Source organism: Rhamphochromis longiceps, linkage group LG7 (assembly GCF_057381845.1).
Source record: "Rhamphochromis longiceps isolate RC_006_pf linkage group LG7, R_longiceps_female_GT1.1, whole genome shotgun sequence".
NCBI classification, from domain to species: domain Eukaryota; kingdom Metazoa; phylum Chordata; class Actinopteri; order Cichliformes; family Cichlidae; genus Rhamphochromis; species Rhamphochromis longiceps.
The window spans coordinates 15,813,856-15,826,502 of record NC_140563.1 but is presented as its reverse complement, the minus strand read 5'-3'; the positions used below and the strand labels follow the sequence as shown (position 1 = coordinate 15,826,502).

General features: G+C 41.4%; 1 protein-coding gene across 2 annotated transcripts; it reads left to right on the top strand.

The window, feature by feature from the left end:
- The first annotated feature begins 628 nt into the window (after nt 1-628).
- Nucleotides 629-11,838, top strand: caprin1b (cell cycle associated protein 1b). 2 transcript variants are annotated; one of them, XM_085412509.1, is made up of 18 exons: nt 629-785; nt 2,165-2,329; nt 2,453-2,515; nt 2,592-2,678; nt 2,779-3,017; nt 3,124-3,206; nt 5,749-5,925; nt 6,029-6,081; nt 6,169-6,252; nt 7,495-7,680; nt 7,755-7,863; nt 7,945-8,006; nt 8,087-8,179; nt 8,338-8,481; nt 9,164-9,317; nt 9,522-9,698; nt 11,072-11,178; nt 11,276-11,838. In XM_085412509.1, exons 2-18 carry the CDS (start codon nt 2,165-2,167, stop codon nt 11,360-11,362), a joined length of 2,070 nt encoding a protein of 689 aa, XP_085268635.1. In that variant the 5' UTR covers nt 629-785; the 3' UTR covers nt 11,363-11,838. The 2 variants fall into 2 exon arrangements, with proteins under 2 accessions (XP_085268635.1, XP_085268634.1); XM_085412508.1 differs by having other exon boundaries at nt 9,519-9,698.
- Nucleotides 11,839-12,647: the final 809 nt, after the last annotated feature.

Sequence of the window (12,647 nt, the reverse complement as noted above, 5' to 3'; positions counted from 1 at the left end):
ACCTTAAAACATGCAATTAAGGAAAGTAGTATGTTACTTTTAAATTTGTATATTGTGTCCTTTTTTGTTTGTTTTTTGGCAAAATTAATTACATGCAAAGCTTGAGTACAGAGAGAAAGTATAAACACACACACATATACATATATATATATATATATATATATATACATATATATATATATATATAAACTCAAGTGAAACTTCTGAACTCTTAGGGGTCTTACAGGCCATCTTACATATTTAAATGCACACTTACATGATCTATATAACTTTGAACTGCTGCTATAAAAGATTGTAGAGCAGGTGTGAGGTGGTGCTCAGAGTAGCAGTGGATAAACTGTACGAGGCACAGGGAAAGATATGATAGCCTAATCAAAGCTAATGATTGTGCAGATTTTCTGTCTGGAGGCTGGAGACAATTATGCCTGATCACAAATAGAAACTGCAAACGTTTAATTGGCTTATAACTTTCCATTTATTTAAGTGATTAATTATTGATTTCTTAATGGTAAAGTCTGACTTTTTTAATTGTTTGCGTTAAATAAAAATATTTTTTTTCGTGATTTTTCCGCGTATATATATTCAGGCATATCTAAGATAGCTAAAAACGGACCTTCGCCTTTATAAAGAGTTTCTTCTTCTTTCGAACCGTCTCAGTTGTCGGTGAGGCCGGCGGGGCGGATCCCACACAAGAGTGCAAGAGAAAAATAAAGCAACACAACAATAATAACAACTTGGCCTTTTCGTACTTTTCGCTGCCGAGCTCCCCTGTGGATATAAGCAAGGTGGGTCATTCGGGAGCCGCTGTATCGAGGCAACGGGTCTCCCGGCGGCCGGCTTGTGGCTAGCACGCGCTGCTGTAGCTATCAGATGCTAAGTCAGTGGTGTGTGCTAACGGTAGTGCGGCCAAGGCCATTTTACCAAATCGAAGAGATGAGATCTGCAAGCTGGCCGTACTGCCGAGGAGGCTCAGACTTGCTAGCGAGTGGTATAGATTTACAGCCCGAGGTCTGAGGAAGCTATATTGACGGGGAGAAAGTGCGGGGTTAGAAAAATGATATCTCTCAAGGCTGCGCAGTTTGGATTAAAGTTAGCCAGATGCTATTAGAGAATAGTTTTAAGGCCTAGGGTTTTTGTCTTGAACACTTACTGTTACAAAACTATAGCTAACTTCACTGTCACTTAAATTACAGCTATAATACATCATGTTAAAAAAAATATATTAGGTCTGCTGTGTTATTTGGGCCAGTTGCTCTAGTTATGTTATTCACCAGTGACCATATTTATTTTCGTGTATAGTATAGTTGACTGTTTCATTTACGAACTTAAGTGTCAAGAATATACATCAGGAGCTTTACATTCTAAGCAGAATAGTTCGCTGTCTCTCCAGAGTACGCACAAGGAAAACTTAATAAAGCTTTCAGTTAACCTCTCAAATATACCCATCCAGCAATTAGTACATCCAGACCCACCTTAGCATGCACATGACGGTATCTCATGTAGTATAGGGACTGATAGCAACAGTTTTCTCAAAGAATTCAGTCGAAATTGTGAAGCACAGTGCAAAAATAAATCCAAATCTGCAGCTTCTCTACTCGTCATATTCTGATACTTTATTCCCAGTTTTGTTTGTTGTTGTTGTTGTTTTTTATCAGTTATTAATATATTAACTCTGGATATCTGCTTATTACAACTTCCAGTCAAGTCATCATGTTTATATTGTAAAAAACTATCTACCACTTAAAATCTGTGTATTTTGCTGCTTGAAATTAATTCGAATTATTTATATGTTGTTGTTTTTAAGGTAACATGAATCCTAAATCTGCTGTGGCACTAAATGCTGAGTCAGGGGCCTGCTGTGGCTGAATCTATGTAATTCTTATTGATGTAGAAAATTATCTGCAGTGATCCTGCCTAAGAGGATCTATTTGGTGTGTCCTTTTTGAAGGTTTTGAGTGAAATTAATAATTTAACCTAAGATGATTTTCAGGTTAGTCATTAATAAAAGTTATCTTTAGCTGAAGCAAAACAATGACACGGTTCCCTGTGGTCCACAGATAGTTTTGAGTATTTTCCACTATACTTTTTTTTTTCTTTCTGTTTTTTGAGTACATGAAAATATTTTTGTCACCAAAAGCTGAACTGTTATACTTTCAATTCCTAGATGCCCTCAGCAATGAATGCAAACAGGACGGTGCAGTCTGCCAGCCCAGATGTGGGATCCGCTCCAGGGTCAATGGGCAATCTTGCACTTGGTGGACAGTCTGAAGTTTTGAAGCAAGTTCTTGTTGTTATTGAAAAGAAGGTGCGCAACATGGAGAAGAAAAAGGTGAGGACTATTGACCGGTTTGTTCCAGGTCTGCTTGACTAAACTGAATTTCTGACAATAACCAGTTGTCTACATTGTGGTTAATCTTTAAACTGTTTGTTGCATTTTTGCATCTTGTTACAGAGCAAACTGGATGATTATGAAGTCAGGAAGAATAAAGGGGAGGGTCTTAATCAGGACCAGCTGGTGGGTACTTGGAAACCAAAATCATTTTTAAAAGGAATGTAAAACTTGTGAAACATCTGTTCCTTCATCTTTTTAGGAAGCCCTCTCCAAGTACCAGGAAGTCATGAATAACTTGGAATTTGCCCGAGAGTTGCAAAAGACATTTGTCACATTGGGACAAGATGTAAGGTTGAGTTTTAATTTTCTAGAAATGTTCATCAAAGATGTGTACACCCTGGATTGTAATAACTTGATCTTTTGTGGCTCATACTCATTATCCTCAGATCCAGAAAGTAGTGAAGAAGTCTGCAAGGAGGGAGCAGCTGCAGCGGGAGGAAGCTGAGCAAAGAAGGCTGAAGACGGTTCTGGAGCTCCAGTTCATCCTTGATCGGCTGGGTGATGAAACTGTGCGGCAGGACCTGAAGCAGGGAGTTGGTGGCTCACCACTGCTGACAGATGCAGACCTTGCAGTTTTTGATGAGTTCTACAAGCTAGTGGGGCCAGAACGTGACCAAAACATCAGGTTTGTCTAAGGCAATGATACAGAAAACTTGTGCCTAGTTGTGGGTTTTGTGTTTTCTTTTTCCCCATAAAAAGCTGATTTTAAGCGCTTATTTTTATCTGTGCAGGCTCGCTGATCAGTATGAAGATGCATCTGTTCACCTCTGGGACCTGCTGGAAGGGAAGGACAAGGCTGTGGTTGGAACAACATGTAAGCCAAATTTTAACTCATTTCCGTAGTAATCAACTCTGGTGTATTATTCGGTTTCTTAGTTTCTCTATTGCTTTGGCCAATTAGCTAAAGCATTTTATTTCTCCTTTTAGTTTTTTATAGACAAGCAGTTCAGCTTATCAAAGATAATGTCAAGTAAAATAATACTTGAAATAATGTAATTGCAGCCTTGCTAAAATTTATTGCAGAATTAAGGGGCGTCATTATTCAAGACAAATTGGCTTTATTTAGATGCCCAGCTGGCACTGAAAATTGTTGGCAGGACATTTTATCAGATGGATGGTGACACAACAGTCATCTGTAAGCTTTTTATCACACTGAAGCTGGTCATAAGTAATCTGTCGCATACTTTGGGAGTAGTTGTCCGAATCTGGAGATCCCAAATCAATGTGCCTGGTCAAAAGTTACTCCGGTTGTAAGTCAGTCTTAATACATTAATGACATGTGCATGTAGTGTTTTTGTTAATGCAGCAATGTGAATAATCAAGGCTTGGGGCTATTGGCATTACTGCATTCTCAGCGATCTGACCTGAAGCCTCGCACTACTGCATTCAGCTAGGGGGCTGAGAGCTGTGGGCTTATCCTGACTCAGCAGTAGGGCAGGGTGCCAGCAGCCCTGTCGCCTGTGGTTCCACTAGTCAGATTTTTAGAGCCACATTAGGATACTGGTGACCCAGTTCACTGTGACACCTTTCAACCCTTTCCTGTCAGTCAGAGGTCTCATTCAGAGAGTCAGGGTGAGATTAATCAAAGTGACAGCAGACTTTTTCACCTAAAGCATAAGGCAGAGAAAGAAAAGATACTGGGCTGCTTTGGCTGAAGATCCAAAAGCATAAATGCATGAATCATCTTGAAGGTTTTCTACCATTTTCAAGAAAATTATAAATCATGTTTGGATTTATAATCCAATCAGTAAGCTCTTACCAAAATTGTTTCCATTGTATGGGCTTAGATTTTTTTTTTAATTTATTTTATTTTAAAAACTTACATCAGTCTTCACATTGCCATACTTTTTAGTTCATAGATTTAAAGCAACTTAAGACTGTAAGTTCCCTCATATTTATGTGTGCCAAAAATCCCATTTGGAGGCTGTTTTACAACAATACTAGGGATACTTGTATTGGCCTTTCTGTGCAGTATTTGTTTGTTTTCTGTGAGCTTATCTAGGTTCTCAGTCCTCTGGCATTCTCCCAGAGTCCAAAGACATGTCTGTTAAATAAATTAGTATATTATAAATTGGCCAGAGGTGTGATTGTGAGCATGAATGGTTGTCTCTCTGTGTTAGCCCTGCAGTGGGCTGGTGACCATGCCACAGTGTACCCTGCTTCTCATCTGACATCTGGGAGAGGCTCCAGCCCACCACATGACGCAGAATTGGATAATTGGCTAAACATGTATATGAATAGATACATATTTATAGGAAATATTGTGCTATTTTTGATGCTGTTGTACCTGAAGAATATGACTGTATATGTATAAAGCCGTTGTTGTTGTTGTTGTTGTTGTTGTTGTTGTTGTTATTATTATTATTATTATTATTATTATTATTATTATTATTATTATTTCATATTGAAGTAGGGTAGGGGGAGGCTAAATCCTACTACTGTCATAAAAATCTGTTTACAATATTGCTCAGCAAAGTGGTTCGTGGTGGTGTTAATTAATGTGGCTTTGGTACTAAAAACTGAGCTGCAGGGAATCATCTTTTTTTTTTTTTTTTTTTTTTTTTTTAATTATTATTTTTATTGCAAATGTTTGTAGGCTTAGTCTGTATGTGGTGTTGTAGAGACTAAAGGTGGAGTAGCACTGAATTCAACAGTTTTGAAAGTTGGACTTGGAAAATTACCAGAGCCCTACTGTGTCCAACTGAGGAAAGCTGGAGTACTAATGCCATTTTCTACTACATGAATCAACCTTTTAAAGGGATTCACATTTAGAAATGATTAGCTTGTGTTCTTTTCTTTGTAGAACAGTTCAGTTAATGTGTGCATTTGCCTACTATGCATCCACCACCATCTACATCGTGATTAAAAACATTGTTTGTTTTGTAAAGCCATTTTAACCTTTAGCTAGACAACAATGTCTCATTCAGAGGCAGTTCTGAAAGTAATAATAAAAACACTGATCTTTGGCTTTGATTCCTGTGGAAGATGCAGGGGGAAAACATTTTGAGGCTGCAGTCACTAAATGTGTGGTCTTTTTACTGATGAAATTCCTCAAATTTGCACATTTATCTTTTTTAAAAAGTGGAAGTTCAGGTTTAGTGTGGGATGTAAAGCTTGCATCACTGCTCAGTGTTTATTTAATTGAAACTCAGTATTGTTACATCTCGTTTGGAGTTTAGCTTGTTAAGCTCTCCTTAGTGTATCAGAAACACTTCCTGTTAAGTCATCTATTGATCCACAGGTCCTAATACTGACACTTTGTTATTCCCGTGGCAGCTCAATGCATGCTTTGATGGTTTGAGTTTCTGTTGAAATGCTGAATTTTATTTTATTTTTTTTGTCACCCCCTCTGCTAGACAAGGCACTGAAGGAGACTTTGGACCAGGTTCTGCTGAGTGGGTACTTTGACCGGATTCCATCTCACCAAAATGGAGTGTGTGAGGAGGAAGAAGAAGAGGAAGAGCCAGCTGCTGCTGCAGCACCTGCAGTAGTAGCTGAATCGTCAGAAGCAGAAGAGCAGACTGCCGATCCAGGTCTTGACCACTTTCTGATGTCTTACCACTTAAAAAGTCCTAACATAATCCAGCAATAAAGAAGTCATCACAGCATTCACTGAATAATTTTTCCTCTTTACAGACACTGAAATAATTGAGGAATTCACAGAGCCCATTGCAGTGGAAACAACAGAGGTGAGAGCAAGTTTTTCTCTTCCATCAAAATCTGGGGAGCTTATTATATTTTCATCTTTGTGCTGATGTTTGCTTTATTACTTCCAGTTTGTAAACAGACAGTTCATTCCAGATGGCACATACAGCGGCAGTGAGAAGGAACAGGGAGACGAGTGGACCCGAGAAACGGAGGTATGATGTAATTATGAAGTAGATTTGAAAATTAATGAGCTAACTCAAAGCTAGTAGTAGTAATTAAATGTTTTGAAAGAAAATACATCTTCTGCTTGTACTTAAATCTCCAAGAGTTTTTTTTTTTTTTTTTTTTTTTTTTTGTACAGTCTTTATTAATTCAGTGTTTTTGTAAATTCTGGCTTCTGAAGCTGTTTCAAAACATCAGCAACATGACCATGAAACAGAAATTTGTAGAGAAGAAAAAAACAACTAGCGGCTGCTGCTATCGCAGAAACTAACATTTTCATTCTCTCATTAGAGGGTAATCTTTCTGTACTTTTATTTATTTCAAAAACTTGAAAATTTGGGGATAAATATTGAAGAAGATTTAGGCAACACTTGAAGTTTTATTTATTTATTTTTTTTAAATCCAGTCTATCACATGTTTTGCTAAACTCAAGGAGTGGTGGTTGTGATGACAGCAGCCACACTTCTCTTTAAGTGCAGCTGAAGAAATGTGGTGTAACCTGTTTGCTAAATGGTTCAGTATGCAGTTACCTATAGAGCTCTGTGGAGCTTTTGATTCTGCTCTAGGCAGTACGTGGCTAACAGTTTAACTCCTTTTTACTTATTTGAGTTTGTGTGCTAATCCTGAAGCCAGTTATTTTTCATTAAAGACTTGATTAACCAACTATGATTCAGGATAGAAGTCGTTATCATTTCCAGGCTTTTTCCCCCCTGCGAGTCCTGCTCAGTGTATTGGCATTCATTGGCACCTGCTAACAGAACTTTCTAAGAACTGGTTCTCAACTGGGACAATTTCTCTGTACTCATCTGAAAATGAAACGATTAGTGAGGGGGGGATCCCTCAGGGAGCAGTAAATCTTTTTCACATCCGGGGCATTTCTATATATATACTCTGGCTTTGTCTACTTACAGGTTGTCACATCTATGTTTGAGCGCCACCCTGAGATGGTATGAATGCTTGTGACAAGTGTGCAACACACAAGGTTTTGTTTTTAACTGAGGATATCCCATGACTCGGTCTGCCTGACAAGAAAGAAGTTGTCGAGTCAATGAAGTAATTGCAATGCTGGAAAGCTCAGATTACATTTTTGGTCTTAATCTGTGATGTCTTGGTTTACTAATCCTGATGTGAATACGAATGCATACAACTTTTCATGAACATTAAACCACTTTTCAGTGGTTCTCGTTCAGTGCATTTCTCACTCACTTGTCCTCTCCCCCTTCCACTATCAGGCAGTTGCTGCCTTACAACAGCAGCAACCGCAGCAGCAGCCTGTGCAGCCTGCAGCGCCCCCTGTTGCCCTGGATACCCACCCAATGAACTTGACGTCTCCTGCGCCTCCTACTGACCCCATGGCCAGGAAGCAGGTGGTGCAAGACTTAATGGCGCAGATGCAGGGGACGTACAACTTCATGCAGGTGTGGATTTAGTTGAAAGCACTGCTGTTTGTGTTTGGATGTTGTAACTTGGTACTAATTACCTCTATTCTCAGGACTCCATGTTGGAGTTTGATGGACAGCCTATTGACCCAGCCATTGTATCGGCGCAGCCCATGAAACCTGCCCAAAACATGGAGGTGCCACAGATGGGGTGTCCTCCAGGTATGTTGTACCAAAGAGAAACAGTCTTTATTTTATTTGTTTTAAGTTATGTCAGGTCTGACAATGTTTAAATTGTCTTAGTTCATCCTGAGACCCGGCTATCACAACCCAACTCTGTTCCTGTTCAACCTGAGCCCACACAAGTAAGTACTTAAATATAAGCAAACATGCTGTTAGAAATTGTATGGAGAATGGGTGTAATTTCTACTCCTACTGTTTACAGGTTCCAATCATATCTCCAACACCACCACCTATGTATCAGACCTCACACACACCAGATCCTCGACCCTCAGCAGAATCCATTGACCCCATCCAGGTAAACTGTGGTGGGACTTCAGTAAAGCTTTAATTTTTAAACTCTTTATATATGGAGTAGTTTTTCCATTGAAAGGTGGGGAAGTGCTCATTGCAGTCATGTGAAATTTTGCTGACCGTTTTTAATGTGATGTGTATTATGCCTTCCCTGCTCAACAGCCCTCCATGTCTTTGTCGGAGCAGCCTCCACCCTCTACAGTTCTCCCTCCAGCCTCACAGACGCCGGTGTTCCAGCCTGTTTCCAAAGCTCCTCACAGTGGTGGCATCAATGTCAACGCAGCACCATTCCAGTCCATGCAGACAGTAAGGCTTTGCTTCCTTTTGATTTTTTTTGTTTTTGGAGGTATAAATATGAACTGCTTCTCATGTCATAAAATAGCCTGTGTTAAAACCATGTTGTTCTTTATGGCAATTTCAGGGTTTACTCCATGTGGGGTTCTGCTTTGTTTCATGTATTCCACACATGCACTGTTTTCCATATCTTTGGTCCTCTAATTTTGTTAAACATTCACACACTTGTCAACTTTTCACGCTGTTCAGCCAAATACAACAAACAAGCTGCTTTTTAGCATGCATGTGTGGAACGTGGTTGGATACCCTCAGTTGTGGTGTTGTAGCATTCACAGTTCTCGTGCATCGTGCAGCTGTTCCCCTTCCATGCTTGGAGTGTGATTAAAGAAAAAATTTTACTGAAATCTGGAGCATCAAGCGCATCATGTGGATAAACCAGCTGTTTGGAGCACAGAGTGCTCTTCACCACTGGAGTCACAACAGAAGTTCATTAATGACTTACTTTTTTTTTTTTTTTGTTTGTTTTGTTTGTTTTGAGTCCTGAAGTGACCTTATCACATTGCGTTTAAAATACGTTTATAGCAGAACAGTTGAAATCAGGAAATGGGTGGCAGTGGACTTTACTCCTAATAACCATGTGACCTTTCCTCTGATTTTTGGCTTCATAACAATGTGGGTTTTGTTTATCCCTCAGGTGTTCAACCTTAATGCTCCAGTCCCACCAGCTAATGAGGCTGAGGCTTTGAACCAGGCCAGCCAGTATCAGAGCTACAATAACCAGGCCTTTAGCAGCCAGCCACAGCATCCAGTGGAGCAGACGGAGATGCAGCCAGAACAGCTGCAATCTGGTGGGCAGACTTTAAATTTTATCTTCGCAACTTAAGTTTTCCTGTCTATTTTTTTTTTTTTTTTTTTTTTTTTTTTTTTTTTCCTTTTTCCCTTCCTAGAGGCTTCACTGCAGTTAAACTTTATTTAAATGCATGTTCTTGTTCAACTACAGACTGAGTTATTGTGTTTTGGACCCCTTGCTATCTTGGTTTATTTTTTAGTAGTTGGTGCCTTCCATTCCCAAGACCAACCTGGAGGCCATCAACAGCCTTCCCAGCAGGGTCCAGGCTTTGGCAGGCAGGCTCAGTCCTTCTATAACAGCAGAGGTATGTCTCGTGGTGGACCTCGCAACGCCCGGGGCATGATCAATGGATACAGAGGCTCATCAAATGGTTTCCGAGGTATGATAACACCCTCAGCTGTAAGTTAGTGGTTTCACTTTGAAACAAGACTGAATATGTAATTTATTTGTTCATTTCTTTATTTTATTTTATTTTCCATCCATCCATCCATCCATCTTTATCCGGGGCCGGGTCGCGGGGGCAGCAGCCTAAGCAAAGAGGCCCAGACCTCCCTCTCCCCAGCCACCTCCTCCAGCTTATCCGGAGGAATACCAAGGCGTTCCCAGGCCAGCCGAGAGATATAATCTCTCCAGTGTGTCCTGGGTCTGCCCCGGGGCCTCCTCCCGGTGGGACATGCCTGGAACACCTCACCCAGGAGGCGCCCAGGGTGCATCCTTGTCAGATGCCCGAACCACCTCAGCTGGCTCCTTTCGATGTGGAGCAGCAGCTGCTCTACTCTGAGCCCCTCCCGGATGGCCGAACTTCTCACCCTATGTCTAAGGGAGAGGCCAGCCACCCTTCGGAGGAAGCTCATTTCTGCCGCTTGTATCCGCGATCTCGTTCTTTCGGTCACTACCCACAGCTCGTGGCCATAGGTGAGGGTAGGGACGTAGATCGACCGGTAAATTGAGAGCTTCGCTTTTACACTCGGCTCCCTCTTCACCACGACGGACCGGTGCAGCGTCCGCATTACTGCAGCTGCAGCCCCAATCCGTCTGTCGATCTCCGGCTCCCTTCTCCCATCACTCGCGAACAAGACCCCGAGATACTTGAACTCCTCCACTTGGGGCAGGAACTCATCCCCGACCCGGAGTGGGCACTCCACCCTTTTCCGGCTGAGAACCATGGCCTCAGATTTGGAGGTGCTGATCCTCATTCCCGCTGCTTCACACTCGGCTGCGAACCGTTCCAGTGCGAGCTGGAGGCCCTCACCCGATGAAGCCAACAGAACCACATCATCTGCAAAAATCAGAGATGAGATTCTGAGGCCACCAAAGCGAAAGTCCTCCGCCACTTGGCTGCGCCTAGAAATTCTGTCCATAAAAATTATGAACAGAACCGGAGACAAAGGGCAGCCCTGGGGGAGCCCATCACCCACCGGGAACGAGTCCAACTTATTGCCGGCAATGCGAACCAAGCTCTTGCAACGGTTGTATAGGGATCGAATGGCCCGTAGCAATGGGCCAGACACCCCATATTCCCGCAACACCTCCCACAGGACACCCCGAGGGACACGGTCGAATGCCTTCTCCAAGTCCACAAAACACATGTAGACTGGTTGGGCAAACTCCCATGCACCCTCAAGTATCCTGGAGAGGATAAAGAGCTGGTCCAGTGTTCCACGACCAGGACGTTCTCTTTTATTACACATTTGTATTTGGTAGCATGAGTTTCTCATGCATTAATTCTAATTTGTGTCTTTGTGTTTCCAGGTGGCTACGATGGTTATCGTGCTCCTTTCGCCAACTCTCCAAACTCGGGATATGGACAAACTCAGTACAGCACACCTCGGGATTACTCAAATGGGAATTATCAGAGGGTATGAAAGAAGTGTTCAAACTGTACGTGATCTTTGTTGCTGTTTTGTTGTTACAATTTCTAAAACATCCCTTTCCTTTTTGTTTTTTCTTTGTTAGGACGGTTACCAGCAGAACTACAAACGTGGAGCTGGTCAGGGACCCAGAGGAGTGTCAAGAGGCAGCACTCAAGCAATGCGATCCTGAAAAGGCCTTTTCATAATGACTGTGACTGATTAACTTGCACCACACTGAAAATCCAGAATTCGAGAATGCATTTGCCCCATCTCACTCGCGCCCATTGTTTTTGTTTTTTCTTCTTTCCCTCTCGTCCATCTCTTAAATCAAAGTAATGCCTGCTTTGATATTTGGAAGTCATTTAAAGTTTCAAACGCAAGCTAAACTGTAAATCAATGATTTACATATGCCCTGTGTCTCAATCTTCCTGTAAACTTGAACGATTTCATAAGTTATGTTTTTTTTAATTTTTTTAATTTTTTTTGTATTTAAAAAATACACCTGCCACTGGTCCAATCCCTGGGAGTTGTTGTTTTTTTGTTTTTTTCCCCTGTTCTTTTCTGTAATTTTGGCTCCAAAAAAAGGCATTTACGTTCAACAAGCTCCCATTTCCTTGTTTGTAAATGGATGTTGCTTCAAGAGTTTCAATAAAGTTGTGTTGCATACCTGTGCTTCATCCTTGAGTTTCTTGCTGTAGGGTAAATCTCATTTTACTTATGTTATTGCTCCAAAGAGGTCTCCAAAGATAACACTAATGTAGTGGCAGGCATCTTTCTCAGTAATTGTTTTGACCCAAAAAACACACTGCGCATGTCCCCCAACACAGTAATATAGTGTACGCTGTTAAGTGCAAGTCCCGTTCAGTGTATTGGCATTCATTGGCACCTGCTAACTAAACTTTCTAACAACTGGTTCTGAACTGGGACAGTTTCTGTACTCATCTGAAAATGAAACTACAACAGATTAGTGAGGGGGGCTGAAATCCCTCAGGGAGCAGCGCGCGCGCGCACACACACACTTACAGGTTGTCTCATCAATGTTTAAGCACCAGCCGAGATGGTATGAATGCTTGTGACAAGTATGCAACACACAGGGTTTTGTTTTTGTTTTTAACTGAGGCTATCCCATGACTCGGTCTGCCTGACAAGAAAGAAGTTGTCGAGTCAGTGAAGTAATTGCAATGCTTGAAAGTTCAGATTACATTTTTGGTCTTAAACTGTGGTGTAGGATTGCAATGATATATACATCGGGGAAACCAAACAACCTCTGTCGAAGTGGATGGCACAACACAGAAGAGCTAACTTTTCAGGGCAAGACTCCGCAGTCTATTTACACCTACAGGCCAATGGACACTTTCCATGATGAGGATGTGCACATCCTGGATGGGGAGTCAAGGAGGGGGCCCAAGGTTATATCTTTTGCCATCTTACAATGCTGTGATTGCAGCCATTCCCCAACTCTCTGTGAATGGTAC